Source organism: Rhinoraja longicauda, chromosome 6, assembly GCF_053455715.1.
Source record: "Rhinoraja longicauda isolate Sanriku21f chromosome 6, sRhiLon1.1, whole genome shotgun sequence".
Lineage (NCBI taxonomy): Eukaryota > Metazoa > Chordata > Chondrichthyes > Rajiformes > Arhynchobatidae > Rhinoraja > Rhinoraja longicauda.
The window spans coordinates 75,389,506-75,405,687 of record NC_135958.1 but is presented as its reverse complement, the minus strand read 5'-3'; the positions used below and the strand labels follow the sequence as shown (position 1 = coordinate 75,405,687).

General features: G+C 52.6%; 1 protein-coding gene across 2 annotated transcripts in view; it reads left to right on the top strand.

Moving 5' to 3' along the window:
* The first annotated feature begins 14,103 nt into the window (after positions 1 to 14,103).
* Positions 14,104 to 16,182, top strand: part of pgs1 (phosphatidylglycerophosphate synthase 1) — a 39,435-nt gene continuing 37,356 nt past the window's right edge. For both annotated transcript variants that reach the window (XM_078401360.1, XM_078401361.1), the window contains exon 1: positions 14,104 to 14,293. In XM_078401360.1, coding sequence (XP_078257486.1) covers positions 14,136 to 14,293 — 158 coding nt within the window. In that variant the 5' untranslated portion in view covers positions 14,104 to 14,135. The remainder of the gene's footprint in view (positions 14,294 to 16,182) is intronic.

The window sequence follows — 16,182 nt, the reverse complement described above, 5'->3', positions numbered from 1 at the left end:
GTCAGTGAGTTTATAGTAAATGTCCGTCGCTAGTCTGTCTCCTGTGATGGAGATGGTGAGGTCCAGAAACGGGAGGGAGATGTCGGAGATAGTCCAGGTATATTTAAGGGCAGGATGGAAATTGGAAGTGAAGTGTATGAAGGCAGTGAGTTCTGCATGGGTACAAGAGGTAGCACTAATGCAGTCGTCGATGTAGCGGAGGTAGAGTTCGGGGATGGGGCCGGTGTACGCCCGGAACAGGGATTGTTCAACGTACCCGACAAAGAAGCAGGCATAGCTAGGGCCCATGCGAGTGTCCATGGCTACGCCTCTGGTTTGGAGGAAGTGGGAGGAGTCAAAGGAGAAGTTGTTAAGGGTAAGAACCAGCTCTGCTAGGCGGAGGAGAGTGTTGGTAGATGGGGATTGGCTGGTTCTACGGTCGAGGAAGAAACGGAGAGCTTCGAGACCATCCTTGTGGTGGATGGAAGTGTAGAGTGACTGGGCATCCATGGTAAAGATGAGGGAGTGGGGGCCTGGGAACCTGAAGTTATCGAGGAGATGGAGAGCATGTGAGGTGTCTTGGACGTAGGTGGGGAGGGATTTAACCAGGGGGATAGGATGGAGTCGAGGTAGGTGGAAATAAGTTCGGTGGGGCATGAGCAGGCAGAGACAATGGGTCTGCCGGGACAGTTCTGTTTATGGATTTTGGGTAGGAGGTAAAATCGGGCCGTGCGGGGCTGGGGAACTATAAGTTTGGAGGCATTGAAGGGTAGATCACCGGAAATGGTGAGGTCCGTGATGGTGTTGATGATAAAGGTCTGGTGTTTGTCGGTGGGGTCATGGTCCAGGGATAAGTAGGAAGAGGTGTCTGAGAGTTGTCGTCTGGCCTCGGTCCGGTAGAGGTCAGCACGCCAGACTACCACAGCACCTCCCTTGTCAGCGGGTTTAATGATTAAGTCCGGGTTGTTGCGGAGTGAGTGGAGGGCTGCACGTTCCGGAGGGGAGAGGTTGGAGTTAGTCAGGGGAGTGGAGAATTTGAGGCGGTTAATGTCACGACGGCAGTTGGAGATGAAAAGTTCTAGTGAGGGTAGTTGGCCACACGGGGGGGGGGGGGGGTCCAAGACGAGGGGGTCCGTTGGAGATGGGAGAAGGGGTCGTCAGTGGGGGGTGAGGACTCCTTCCCATGGAAAAAGGCTCGGAGGCGGAGGCAGCGGAAGAAGAGCTCCACGTCATGGCGGAACGTGGAACTCGTTGATGTGGGGGCGGAGGGGAACAAAGGTAAGGCCTCTGCTGAGGACAGACCGTTCGGTGTCTGAAAGGTACAAGGAAAAGCTTTTGTTGCGTGTTAACCAGTCAGTGGAAAGACAATACCTGATTACAATCGAGCTATTCACAGTGTACAGATACGTGATAAAGGGAATAACGTGAATAACGTTTAGTGCAAGATAAAGCCAGTAAAGCCCGATCAAAGATAGTCCGAGGGTCTCCAAATGAGCTTGATAGTAGTTCAGGACTGCTCTCAAGTTGTTGATAGGATGGTTCAGTTGCCTGATAATACTGGCGAAGAAACTGTCCCTGAATCTGCTGACGTGCGTTGTTACAGTATACCCTTTGAACTGCTGTGTTACGGGTTCTATAGAACTATAAGCTGATGTCTGCAATAACCAAATAAAGAAATAGTGAGGTGGAATGTTCTATTTTTGCTGTAGTCCTTACCAGACTAACACTGAAACATGCACTTGGCTGTCTTTTTCCTATTTCCTGCTGGGAAATTATAGGAATCATCGTCAAAATCAAAATTCACCAAAGTTCTATCCGGAATGCTGTGGGGAACCAGGGGACTTTTTAAGATGAAAACAATTTCAAAGAAATAGGCTGGAATTTGAAGAAAATGAGAGAGAATACAAATGGGGTTGACCAAAGGCATAAAATTGACATCATCCGTTTCCACAAAGGCTTTGTGGTCTGACTTGTCCAAGTGCCGATATACATAAATCCCTTCCCCATCACACTTCAGTGAAGACTGATGCCATGGGTCAAAGTGGGTTAGGGTGCATGGCCTTTATTAGAAAGAAACCGAGTGGAGGGGACATTCAAAAGCAAAGGAGCTGTGCCAATTAATTGGCATGGGAGTGTTTCTTTGGTATTAAAGTGAGAATTTATGTGACAACCTGAGCAGTTTGCATAACAATTACAGACAGACCTGAGTGAGATATAAAGAACTCCAGATGCTGGTTTTGACATCAATAACCATCGAATCATCTGTTAAAAAAAAAGAAGGGTCCTGACCCGAAAGGTCACTTGTCCATGTTATCCATATTGCTGCCTGACCCAATGAGTTGCTTCGACACTTTGTGCCCTCTTTTCGTAAACCAGCATCTGCAGTTCCTTGTTTCTACACAAAGTGCTGGAGTAGCTCAGCGGGTCAGGCAGCATCTCTGGAAACCATGGATAGACGACGTTTCAGGTCGGGACATTTCTTCAGACTGACTGTGGTGGGGAGGTGGGAGAAAGTTGGAAGAGAAGGGGGGGGGGGGGGGGGTGGGGGTCGGCAAGACATAGCCCGGTGAGTGATAGGCGAATACAGGTGAGGAGGGTTTATGATAGGCAGATGGTTGGGCAAACGCGAGAGATGAAGAGACAAGAAGTGTGAGATGCGGATAGAAGAGGTATGAATTGTGAAGCCAGAAGAAGGAATATAGGTGGAAGGGAAGAAATGGGCGTGGATCCAGGCAGGGCATTAGGAGGAGAAAGGGAGGGGAAAGGGAAGGGGTGAAAGGGGGGCAGGGAGGATGGCAGATCTGATACACATGAGACAGGAGCAAACACCAGGGGGATTTGTGTCCAGAACCAAATTGCTTAGAAGTTTAATAATTAGTGAAGTGCTGTGCAAGATGGTTGAGTAGACTGTACTTTATGTTCTAACACTTCTTATTATATTAATCACACATAATTCATTAAAAAAATTATTTTGTTATATTACTTGAAAAGAAAAATCCTCTGCTCATTGCAAAATTGTAGAGGAAACTGTAGAGAAGGATAAATTGAGAGCTCTGCCCATTTTATTTGTGTTTTAATGCAGGTGCTATCTCAGAAGATAAATTCGGATAATAAATAGTGCAATTTAGCCACTTTTGGTGCTTAGTGTTATTTCAAGAAGAAAGCTATGTTGAAAGGAATGGTATGTTGAAGCTATTGGTTGTTACCTTGCAATCATTTGTTTAATTACAGATAGACATAAGGAAGTTATTATCCTTGACCTTAAATCAAAGTGTATACCGAAGTTATTTTATCTTAAGTAGGGAGTGACTTCTCAGATATAATTAGTGGTTTGTAATGAAAAGCTGATGAAAGTACCAAATTCGTCACAGTACAAGCAATAAGCAGGATTACACAATGCACATACTGTGGAAAAGATTTAGTTACATCTGAAACATTTGATTCAATGCAATGTATCCAATATATTAATATATATGCAAGTCCTTTATACCTTGGGTTAAAGTGGACAGTGGATTAAGGCAGATCAACCGAAGATGTAAGATGATTCTCAGAGCCTGGCGAGGGGCTTTAGACTTTAGGCTTCAGAGGAACTGGGTGGAAACATGCCCTTCGGTCCACCCAGTCTGCGCTGACCAGCGATCACCCCTTAGACTAGCACTATCCTACACACTATGGACCTGGGTTCAATCCTGACTATGGGTGCTGTCTGTGTGGAGTTTGTACATTCTCCCTGTGACCACTTGGGTTTCCTCCAGGTGCTCCGGTTTCCTCCCACATCCCCAAGACATGCGGGTTTGTAAGTTAATTGCCTTCTGTAAATTGTTCCTAGTGTGTAGGATGCAATGGTGCAATAGCATAGAACCAGTGCATGGGCGATCGATGGGCGACGTGGATGCGGTGAGCTGGGGCCGGTCTCCACGCTGAATCTCTAAACTAATGCCTGAAGGAGAGTGGCTACACCTTCAACTTGGAGAAAGTGAGAGGAGTCAAAAGAGAAGTCGTTGAGGGTGAGGACAAGTTTCGCCGGGCAGAGGAGAGTGCAGCAGAGGGAAATTGAGAATAGGTCTCTGTTGGAGGAAGAAAGAATGTCGACCCAAAACGTCACCGATCCACATTCGCCAGGGATGTTGCCTGACCCAATGAGTTACTCCGGCACTTAGTATCCTTTTGTGTACTAAACAAACTGATTGACTCCAGTCTGTCTGTCTGTCCGTCCGTCCGTCCGTCCATCCATCCATCCATCCATCCATCCATCTATCTATCTATCTATCTATCTCTATCTTATCACTAAAACTCTTATCTTGTTTGTTTATTTCTTTGTGCCATTTCTTTGTGCGGTTATTTGTGCGCTTTTCATCCACAAAAAATGGTACACGAAAAAAAACGGTACACGATCGCGCGACAATTTTAGCACCACCTTACTCACCATTCTCCCGCGGTCTGAATAAATCCACTTTTGTTACTTTTTAAAAACAATTTATCTAATAAACTTTAATAAATGCGCTCCCACCCCCGGGGAGGACCCAGCGGGAGGACTGGTGCCCGTCCCGGCGTGCCCCGTGTCTGACCTTCCTCTCGCAGTGCAGCACGGTGGCAGAGGGTCCAACACGGTCCAACAAGTTGGCCGCCGCCGCCGTTCGTTCCCAACCGCTGCATGAGAGGTTTCGGGTCCACGGCTCCCTCTGCCCGACGCGATAGACGCCCGGGGCCGACATGAGTGCCTCCCTCTACCCTTTCCTGTCCCTCCTCGCCCGCCCACGGCCCCGGGGGACGCTCCCCGCCCACCAACGGGTGCACGCCACTGGAGATAAATGGGTCTACTGTGGATAGGGTGAGCAGTTTTAAATACTTGGGAGTCCACATCACAGAGGATCTGACATGGGCAAAGCACATTGCCGCACTGGTGGGTAAGGCAAGGCAGCACCTTTACCACCTTAGACAGCTGAGGAAATTCAGAGTGTCTCTGAGGATCCTTCATTGCTTCTACTCTGGGGCTGTAGAGAGCATCCTGTCCGGCAACATTACAGTCTGGTTTGGGAACAGCTCTGCCCAGGACAGGATGGCCCTGCATAGAGTTGTGCGTTCGGCAGAACGCACCATGGGAACTACACTCGTCCCCCTGCAGGACGTATACATCAGGAGGTGCAGATCCAGAGCAAGCAAGATTATGAGGGACCCCTACCACCCCAGCTACGGACTGTTCCAGCTGCTACGGTCAGGCAAACGCCTCCGCTGTCACGCTGTGAAAACGGAGAGGATGAGACGGAGTTTCTTCCCACAGGCCATCAGAACTGTTAACTTTTATAACTCCAGGGACTAAATTTTGTCTTCTCTATATTAACTTATTAACTTTATTTATATGCTGTAACTGTAATTCTTTTTTGTGCACAATCCGCAGGCATTGCCACTTTCATTTCACTGCACATTGTGTGTGTGTATGTGACAAGTAAACTTGACTTGACTTGACTTGACAGATCGGGAGGGTTGCTGGGCTCGAAGGAGAGCTTTCCACCCAACTGTTCCGGTCCCAAATCTCTCCTGCATTGGTCTAGCACTCTCTCCTCCCCCTCTCCCCCTCCCCCCCACTCCTCCCCTCGCCCCCTCCCCCCTCCCTGTCCCCCTCATCCTCCCCCCACTCCATCCCCCCTCAACCCCCTTTAACGCTCCCCTCCCCCTCCACTCGCCCAACGGGTGCACACTCCTCTAGTTTATTATAAGATTTACTTTCTCTAACTATTGTATTGCATTTGTTGAACATTTGTCTCCACAAAGAAGAACTTACGGACATATATTTTAAGGTTACTTGGCATTAGTTTAGACAATAGACAATAGGTGCAGGAGGAGGCCATTCGGCCCTTCGAGCCAGCACCGCCATTCAATGTGATCATGGCTGATCATTCTCAATCAGTTTTCACGCTTGTCAGCTTGACTTGGTCCATTTATCTTAATTAATACGTCAGATTATTCTTTTTTTTTAAAGCCATATGCCTTTGAATATGCCATTTAAGTTGGGAAGTTGAGAATCACTGCAATCATCGCTCAGCAATGAGGCCCTGAACACCAGGGACAGGTTTGTGGTTCTTTCCAACCTCCAGGGTGTTAATTTCCAGACAATGTTCTGGTGAAGGGTCTCGACCTGAAATACCACCTATCCTTTATCCCCAGAGATGCTGCCTGACCCGCTGAGTTACTCCAGTGCTTTTTGTCTATCTTTGATTCAGAAAGCCCTGGTTTACGGGCATGGTGAATATCAAAGGCTAGGTTATTTCAGAGTGCTTGTCTGGAAAGGAAATCACCTGATATTTCTCCATTGAGATTACTAGAGGGCAATTGGATACTTTCCATATGAAGGTGTACATTCCAATTTCCCTGAACTTCTGACATACACTATGACTAGGCAATGTGTTTTCTCAAGTTGCAAATCCAGGAAAATTCTGTGAACTAAACTTATCAGCTGTTTGTTTTTTGCCATCTCACAATATTTAAACAGAGTGAATCATAAGTACTGTATATTAACACCATTCTTGCAATGTTACCTTTGGCAAGTTACATCTCACCCAGTGGAACCAGTAATGCCCATATTTTACTTCCTAAACGCAAGGACTGGCTTTTCTTATTTACTAAACTTCATCTGCCGTTTATCAGCCCAGTTGCTTTTTAAAAAAAGTTTAGGGGCACGATTGTTGTTGAATAATCTATCAATGGACATGTGGTAGAGTTGCTGCCTTACAGCGCCAGAGACCCGGGTTCGATCCTGACTACGAGTGCTGTCTGTACAGAGTTTGTATGTTCTCCCCGTGACCGCGTGGGTTTTCTCCAGTTGCTCCGGTTTACTCCCACACTCCGAAGACGTACAGGTTTGTAGGTTAATTGGCTGTTGTAACTTGTCCCTAGTGTGTAGGATAGAGGTAATGCTCATCAGCACAGATGCAGTGGGCCGAAGGGCCAGTTTCCATGCTGTGTCTCTAAAAAAAATGTCAAATCTAAAGATGAACACCATGGCAGTAAGAACAGGTCAGAGGATGGGTATCCCGGTAAGTGCTCATCTTATGACTTCCCAAAGACTTTCCACCAGGAAGAAACAATGGCAGTAGAAGTTCATAAGTTCTTGCATTCTAGGAGCAGAATTAGGCCATTCGGCCCATCAAGTTTACACCGCCATTCAATCATGGCTGATCTATCTTTCCAACTCAACCTCATTCTCCTGCCCTCTCCCCGTAACCCCTGACACCCGTACTAATCAAGAAATGGAAGACCAGCACATGCAGGATCAACTCAATCTTGCATGCAATTCTCACTTAGAAATACAGTATTATGACAATTCCTTCTCCATTACTGGGTCCAAATAGTAGAACTTTCCACCCTACTGCTTTGTGAGAGTGCCATTAATCACCAAAAGGACTGCAGCGGTTCAAGGAGATGGCTCTGCACCAATTTATCAAGAGCTATTGGACATGACAGGTACTGGACAAGTGTTGTGCAGGTACAAGGATAGGAAAGGTTTAGAGGGATTTGGGCCAAACGCGGGCAGGTGGTAGTAGTGTAGAAGAGGCATCTTAGTTGGCATGGGCAAGCTGGGCAGAAGCGTTTTTTTCCGAGCTGTATGATTTTAGTTTAGAAGTATAGCGCAGAAGCAAGCCCTTCGACCCACCAAATCCGCACCGACTAGCGATCCCCGCACACTTTCACTATCGAACACACACTATTGGCAATTTACAATTTTTATCGCAGCCAGTTAACCTGCAAACCTGTAGGTCTGTGGAGTGTGGGAGGTGCACCCGGAGGAAACCCACGCGGTCATAGGGAGAGCGTGCAAACTCCATACAAACAGCACCTATAGTCAGGATTGAACCTGGGTCTCTGGCGCTGTAAGGCAGCAACTCTACCATTGCGCCACTGTGCTGCCCTACTCTATGATTCTACTATGATAGTCCATAATCCCTAGCCTTGCCAATGATGCCTTTACATTGTAAAAGCGTGCGCAAACTGCTGAGTAAAGACTTGGAAAGAAAGCCAGAATATGTCGTGACCAAATGTAATTTCTGTCATGGTTAAAGAATGCATAAACCGTAATTAATGGTGCAGTAAAAGACGCGTATGTGGCAATAATTATTTCACGCTATTAAAATTAATTGACCTTTTCATTTCTTGAGAGTTTCAAGGGAAGAAATAATCTTGGGAACGTCCTGGGACTTCTGCTGTTGTGGAATCCAAGTGCATCGCAGGCAAATACCACCGGACTAGCATCACCACGATGCAATTTGAGCGCCGCATAATGTCAGCTTTTCATGATGCTGGGGAAATGGCTGGGCAAGCCAGGAATATGAAAACCACACTGCCCAAGTGAGCAATGCGTAACCTGGAAAAAGTAACAGCATGCAATGATGTCAATTATTTATTTTTGCTGAGGGAAGACAGTTTATTTCCAGCTGCGTTATCCATATTGGAGCTGTGACATAAATACCAAGCTGTTAGTTGCAAAGATGATTTGGTTTATTTCTTTACTTTAGAGATACAGCGCGGAAACTGGCCCTTTTGCCCAGCGAGCCCGCGCCGACCAACGATCCCCGCACATTAACACTATCCAACACACACTAGGGACAACTTACACTTATACCAAGCCAATTAACCTATAAACCCGCAAGTCTTTGGAATATGGGGGGAAACTGGAGCTCCCAGGGAAAACCCACGCAGGTCACGGGGAGAACGTACAAACTCCGTACAGGCAGCACTCATAGTCAGGATCGAACCTGGGTCTCTGGCGCTGTGAGGCAGCAACTCTACCTCTGTGCCACCGTGTTGCCCTGATATTAAAGAACCCTAAACTTATTACTCAATCCATTTCCTCCCTTAATGCTCTGCTATGCATCGGTGTTTACACTGAAGATAGTAACTCAGTGGGTCAGGCAGCATCTCTGGGGAGAAGGAATAGGTGACGTTTCGGGTCGAGACCCTTCTTCAGACTTTTTTACACTGCTTGTGTGAGCCGCGGCAGTGAATGAAGGAAGCCTGTTTTCATTGAAAGGCATCTCAGAAGATTCTGTCTTACCACATAGAGTTATGTTTCAACAGTGATCATCACTAGATAGTTTGGCTGATGTCTCTTTTTATCTGGCTTTCTATACTGTAATTTTTGGTTCATGAAGGCCACGCCAAAAATTTAGTTTATTCACAAAATGCTGGAGTAACTCAGCAGGTCAGGCAGCATCTCGGGAGAGAAGGAATGGGTGACGTTTCGGGTCGAGACCCTTCTTCAGACTGATGTCAGGGGGGCAGCGCCTACAGTGTCCGGGCCTACAGTGGCTCCCGGGCCTACAGTGGCTCCCGGGCCTACAGTGGCTCGCGGGCCTACAGTGGCTCCCGGGCCTACAGTGGCTCCCGGGCCTACAGTGGCTCCCGGGCCTACAGTGGCTCCCGGGCCTACAGTGTCCGGGCCTACAGTGGCCCCCGGGCCTAATACAGGACAAGGGCGGTCCCGTACGGGGCAAACCAATTTAGCCCAAAATACGGGATGTCCCGGCTAATACGGGACAGTTGGCAACCCTAATGGGGGTCAAAGTATACTTTGCAATAAACAGGGTTTAGGAATAATGTGCAGTTTTCAAACATATGTGGAGGATGGTGGGAGCAATATGTAATTTGCAAAATGCAGGGTTTTTGGACAAACGTGCAGATTGCAAACTAATGGTGAGGTGGAGGTAAAGTGAAGTTGCAAATACAAACATGGGGAGGTGGGAGCCAAGTATACTTTGCAATGTGTAGGGTTTAGGAATATCATGCAGTTTACACACATTTGAGGAGGAGGGGGTAAACTAGTGTGCAATGTGTAGGGTTTAGGAATATTATGGCGAGTCTGAAGAAGTGTAGCTTTGTCAAATTGCGATACCAATATTCAGCTTCAAAGATAACAATCAAGATCGCAGACAACCATTAAACTTAAACTGTGCACATCGAAGTCCTCTCCCAACTGAAAGGTTTTGGGTGCCAAAACAACCACGTGACCCCGCTGGCCAATCCGAGGGTTCGACTCTCAGGACCAATCCCTATGGTCGCTACATGACCCCCCCCCCAGAACCCGAGGTACGATATCTAGCAGGGAGCCGGATTTCGCGACCAGAACGAGTAATGAGAGGGGCTGCAGGAACAACAGGGGTAGGAGGGCCAGGGCCGGAGGTTATTGCAGGAGGACGACCCCGTCGAGGGGGTTGACCGACCAGGACAGGACGGTCCTGGTCCAAGTGGGCAGGTTTGAGCCTGTATACGGAGACGAGCTCCCTCCTGCCACCAACATCCAAGGTGAAGGTAACCGTTCCTTTACGCAACACGCGGAACGGTCCTTCGTAGACTCTATGCAACGGGGAACGATGGGCATCCCTACGTATAAACACAAATTCACAGTCCTTCAAGGCTGGCGGTTCATGCACCATGGAACACCCGTGGCGTGAAGTAGGAACCGGAGCTAGGGATCCCACTCGCGCCCGGAGTGATGCTAAAACCGACGGAACCGAGGGCTGCTGTGCAGAGGAATCTGGAAGGAAATCACCAGGCACTCTGAGTGGCGAGCCATATACTAATTCCGCAGACGAAGTCCCTAGATCTTGCTTGGGAGCAGTGCGGATGCCCAGAAGGACCCAGGGCAGCTGATCTACCCAATCAGGACCATCCAGCCTAGCACTGAGGGCCAACTTAAGTTGGCGGTGAAACCGCTCCACGAGCCCATTAGCCTGTGGGTGATACGCTGTGGTTTGCTGCAACTTGGAACCGTACAGCTCCGCTAGCGTAGCCCAAAGGGCAGAGGTGAACTGGGAACCCCGGTCAATGGTGATGACTGACGGAACACCAAAACGGGCCACCCAATGCAGGGCCAGGGCCCGGGCACAAGAGGCGGCGGAGGTGTCAGACAACGGGAAGGCCTCAGGCCAACGGGTAAACCACCGTGAGTAGGTGAGTGTAGCCCCTAGAGGAAGGTAAAGGACCAACTAAATCCACGTAAATGTGGAAAAAACGGACCTCAGGAACCACAAACTCCTGTACAGGAGGTTGGACATGCCGGTGAACTTTGGAGGTCTGGCAGGGAACACAGGATAGGGCCCAAGCGGCTACTTGCTTCCGCAGGCCATGCCAAACAAATCTAGCGGCTACTAAAGCTGAGGTGGAGCGAATGGACGGGTGTGCTAGCCCATGAATGGCAACACCCGATGCTGGAGGGCGGCCGGCACCACCGGCCTGGGGTGGGAGAGTGAAATATCACACAAGACTTTTGTACCCAAGGGCCCACAAGCCACTTGGGCCAACTTTAACCCCGAAGTGGTGGAGTGATATGCTGAGGCAGTGTCTGCCAGGCGCTGTGCCTCCTCAAGCTCCTGAAAATCAACCTCGCACTCCACCGCCGAAATTGGGGGAACGGCTGGCCTGGACAGGGCATCAGCAACGGCATTAAGTTTACCAGCGATGTGGCGAACATCCGTGGTGAACTCTGAGATGTAAGTCAGGTGCCGCTGCTGGCGGGCCGACCATGGGTCAGACACTTTAGAAAAAGCAAAAGTCAGTGGTTTATGATCTGTAAAGGCCACGAATGGTTGGCCTTCTAAAAAATACCGAAAGTGGCGGACAGCTAAATAGAGGGCCAGAAGCTCACGGTCAATGGTGCTATATTTCAGTTCAGCCTGATGAAGCTGTCGGCTGAAAAACGCCACGGGCTGCCAACTGCCATTAACACGCTGTTCTAAGACCCCTCCCACCGCCACGTCTGACGCATCGACCGTCAGGGCCGTGGGGGCAGAGGTGCTCGGGTGAACAAGCATGGTGGCGTCTGCCAGAGCCATTTTAGCTGCTTCGAAGGCCGTCTCGGCTTCAACTGACTACTCTAACTCGACAGGTTTACCCGCGAGACATTGGAAGAGTCTAGATTAGACGAGAAGTCCTGGATGTGCGGTATTGGGTAGTGGTCGGCAGTGGTGACGGTGTTAAGACGCCGGTAATCTCCGCATGGTCTCCACCCCCCAGATGCTTTGGAGACCATATGCAACGGAGAGGCCCACGGGCTGTCAGAACGACGGACAATACCCAGTTTTTCCATTTTCAGGAATTCATCACGTGCCATAATCAGTTTGTCCGGCGGCAATCTCCGGGCCCGAGTGAAAACGGGGGGCCCATCGGTGGGAACATAATGGACAACGCCGTGCTTTGCAGAGGGAGTGTCAAACCGCTGAATGAGCAGCTCCGGAAACTCAGCCAGAATCGCAGCATACGCGACTACGGCCTGGACTGTCGGGCTGGGCGGGGTGGCAGGTGGTGGAGCAGCGGGCTCATCGCTGCTAGCGGAGGATCGAAGACCTTTACCTCGGACATCGGCAACTAGCGAAAAGGCCCAGAGAAAATCTGCGCCCAGGATCGCCTGACCGACTTCTGCAATGATAAACGACCATTCGTAAGTACAGGTACCGAAAGACAGAGACATTGCCCGCGTACCATACGTGCGGATGGTGCTACCGTTGACCGCGATGAGGGTAGGCCCTCTCTTACCCGATCGAGTTTCGGGTTCGGTAGGCGGCATGATGCTTACTATGGCTCCCGTATCGACTAAGAACTCTGTGCCTGTGAATCGATCCATGACGTAGAGGCAGCGGTTTTGGCCAATCGCAACTGCCTCTATGTACGATCGGCCGAGGCATTTCCCGAGAAGGTGCAAGGTGAGCGGCAGTTGTGGGCTTCTCCACCCCATCGCAGATGATAATAACACCAGCCGCGCTTGTGCAGCTCCTTTTGGCGGGGTTTTGGAGAGATGGCGGGAGTCGTGGCGCCATCTTGGTGTCACGGCGGCCTGCCCGATGGTACCGAGACTCTGTTGATCGAGCTGTATTTTCGCGATTTCGAAGCCATGAGCGCATCGGCTTTCTTCGCGTATGCCACGGGGTCCTCGAAGGAACAATCCGTGAGCATAAGCCGAACGTTTTCTGGGAGTTGCTCCCGGAATGCCTGCTCAAACATGAGGCAATCCCTGTGACCGCCTGCCAGCGCCAACATTTCGGCCATGAGGACGGACGGCAGCCGATCTCCTAGGTCTGGCAGATGCATAAGCCTCTCGGCTCGATCGTGTCTACTAAACCCGAAGGTTCGAAGCATGATTACCTTCAGCGCTTCGTACTTGCCGTCTGCACGAGGAGAGGTGATGAACTGCATCACCCGCGCGGACATCTCAGGAGGTAGGGCACTCACCAGGTAGTAATATTTTGTCTCGTCCACCGAGATGCCTGTCAGATGGAACTGCTCTTCGGCATGCGCAAACCAAAGGTGTGGTTGGTGCGCCCAAAACGGAGGAAGATGAACGCTGACCGCGTGTAGCTGCGGTACACCGGGCGGTAGCACCGGAACAGGAGCGATAAGTTCCTGCATGGTGAGTGAGACGTCGGAGTCACCAATATGGCGAGTCTGAAGGAGTGTAGCTTTGTCAAAGAGGTTTATTCAGATCACAGACAACCATCAAACAAACTGTGCACATCGAAGTCCTCTCCCAACTGAACGGTTTTGGGCGCCAAAACAACCACGTGACCCCGCTGGCCAATCCGAGGGTTCGACTCTCAGGACCAATCGATATATCATGCAGTTTACACACATTTGAGGAGGAGGGGGAGGAGGAGGAGGGGGAGGGGGAGGGGGAGGAGGGGGAGGAGGGGGGAGGGGGAGGAGGGAGGAGGAGGGGGAGGGGGGAGGGGGGAGGAGGAGGAGGAGGTGGAGGTAAACTAGTTTGCAAAATGTAGGGTTTATGAATAATGTAGTTTTTAAACAAGGGGAGGAGGGGGTGAACTGTTGTTTGCAGTGAGCAGAGTTTAGGAATAATGAAGTTTGCAAACACACTGGGAGGAGGGGGCAGAGTACAGTTTGCAATATGCACGGTTTAGGAAAAATGTGCAGTTTGCAAACTAATAGTTTACACACACACACGGGGAAGGGGGGGACGGTAGTTTGTGCATTAAGCAGTGTTAATGACAATGTACAGTTTGCACACACACACACGGGGGGGGGGGGGGGTGAACTGCAGTGTGTGGTTTGCAATATGCGGGGTTTATGCACATGTACAGGGAGAGAGAGAGAGAGAGAGGACTGCAGTGTGCGGGCTGCAGCAGAGAGACTGCTCTGCAGGGGTTGGGGTTGGGATGTCCCGGCCCCGGCCCGGCCCGGCCCGGCCCAGGGTTCCTGGCGCTGCTGCGATGGCGGCGGCCGCAGAGGTCTACAGGCTGCTGGTCTCCCGGCTGCAGCCTCTCGCCGCCGGCCTGATCAGGAGCAGAGCGGCGCTGGGGAGACGGGAGCGGAGGTGAGTGTGGAGGCCGCCGGCCGGAGGGCGGTAGGAGCCGGTTACTCTGCCGGAGGAGAGGGCGGGAGGGAGGGCGGGCGCTGGGTGGGTTCGGCTAGGCCGCTCGCAGGGAGCGCTGGGCCCGTCGGTCGGAGCCGCCTCATCCTCATCCCCCCCTCATCCCCTCCCCCTCATCCCCTCCCCCTCCTCATCCCCTCTCCCCCCCTCATCCCAACCCCCTCATCCCCCTCCCCCTCCACATCCCATCCCCCCTCATCCCCTCCCCCACATCCCCTTCATCCCCCACCCCCCAACATCCCATCCCCCTCATCCCCTCCCCCTCCTCATCCCCTCCCCCATCATCCCCCTCCCCCCTCAACCCCCTTCATCCCCCTCCCCCCTTCATCCCCATCCCCCTCAGCCCCTCTCCCCCCTCATCCCCTCCCCCTCAACCCATCAGACCCCTCCCCCTCATCCCCTCACCCCCCAAACCCCTTCATCCCCCTCCCCCTTCATCTCATCCCCACTCCCCCTCATCCCCTCTCCCCCCTCATCCCCTCTCCCCCCCACCAACCCCTCTCCCCCCCTCATCCCCTCTCCCCCCCTCATCCCCTCTCCCCCCACATCCCCTCTCCCCCCTCATCCCCTTCATCCCCTCATCCCCTCTCCCCCCCCCTCATCCCCTCTCCCCCCCCTCATCCCCTCTCCCCCCCTCATCCCCTCTCCCCCCTCATCCCCTCTCCCCCCCTCATCCCCTCTCCCCCCCTCATCCCCTCTCCCCCCCCCTCATCCCTCTCCCCACCCTCATCCCCTCTCCCCCCCCTCATCCCCCTCTCCCCCCCTCATCCCCTCTCCCCCCCTCATCCCTCTCCCCCCCTCATCCCCTCTCCCCCCCTCATCCCTCTCCCCCCCTCATCCCTCTCCCCCCCTCATCCCCTCTCCCCCCTCTCATCCCCTCTCCCCCCCCTCATCCCCTCTCCCCCCCTCATCCCCTCTCCCCCCCCCCCCTCATCCCCTCTCCCCCCCTCATCCCCTCTCCCCCCCTCATCCCCTCCTCCCCCTCCCTCCCCCCCCCCCCTCATCCCCTCCCCCCCTCATCCCTCCCCCCCCTCATCCCCTCCCCCCTCATCCCCTCTCATCCCCTCTCCCCCCCTCATCCCCTCCCCCTCATCCCCTCTCCCCCCCTCATCCCCCTCATCCCTCTCCCCCCCTCATCCCCTCTCCCCCCTCATCCCCTCTCCCCCCCTCATCCCCTCTCCCCCCCTCATCCCCTCTCCCCCCCTCATCCCCTCTCCCCCCCTCATCCCCTCTCCCCCCCCCTCATCCCCTCTCCCCCCCCTCATCCCCTCTCCCCCCCTCATCCCCTCTCCCCCCCTCATCCCCTCTCCCCCCCTCATCCCCTCTCCCCCCCTCATCCCCTCTCCCCCCTCATCCCCTCTCCCCCCCCTCATCCCCCTCTCCCCCCCCTCATCCCTCTCCCCCCCTCATCCCCTCTCCCCCCCCTCATCCCCTCTCCCTCCCCCCCTCATCCCCTCTCCCCCCTCATCCCCTCTCCCCCCTCATCCCCTCTCCCCCCCTCATCCCCTCTCCCCCCCTCATCCCCTCTCCCCCCTCATCCCCTCTCCCCCCCTCATCCCCTCTCCCCCCCTCATCCCCTCTCCCCCCCCTCATCTCCCCCCTCATCCTCCCCCCCCTCATCCCCTCTCCCCCCTCATCCCCTCTCCCCCCCTCATCCCCTCTCCCCCCCCTCTCGTCCCCTCTCCCCCCCCCTCGTCCCCTCTCCCCCCCTCATCCCCCCCCTCATCCCCTCTCCCCCCCCCTCATCCCCCTCTCCCCCCCTCATCCCCTCTCCCCCCTCCTCATCCCCCTCTCCCCCTCCTCATCCCCTCTCCCCCCTCATCCCCTCTCCC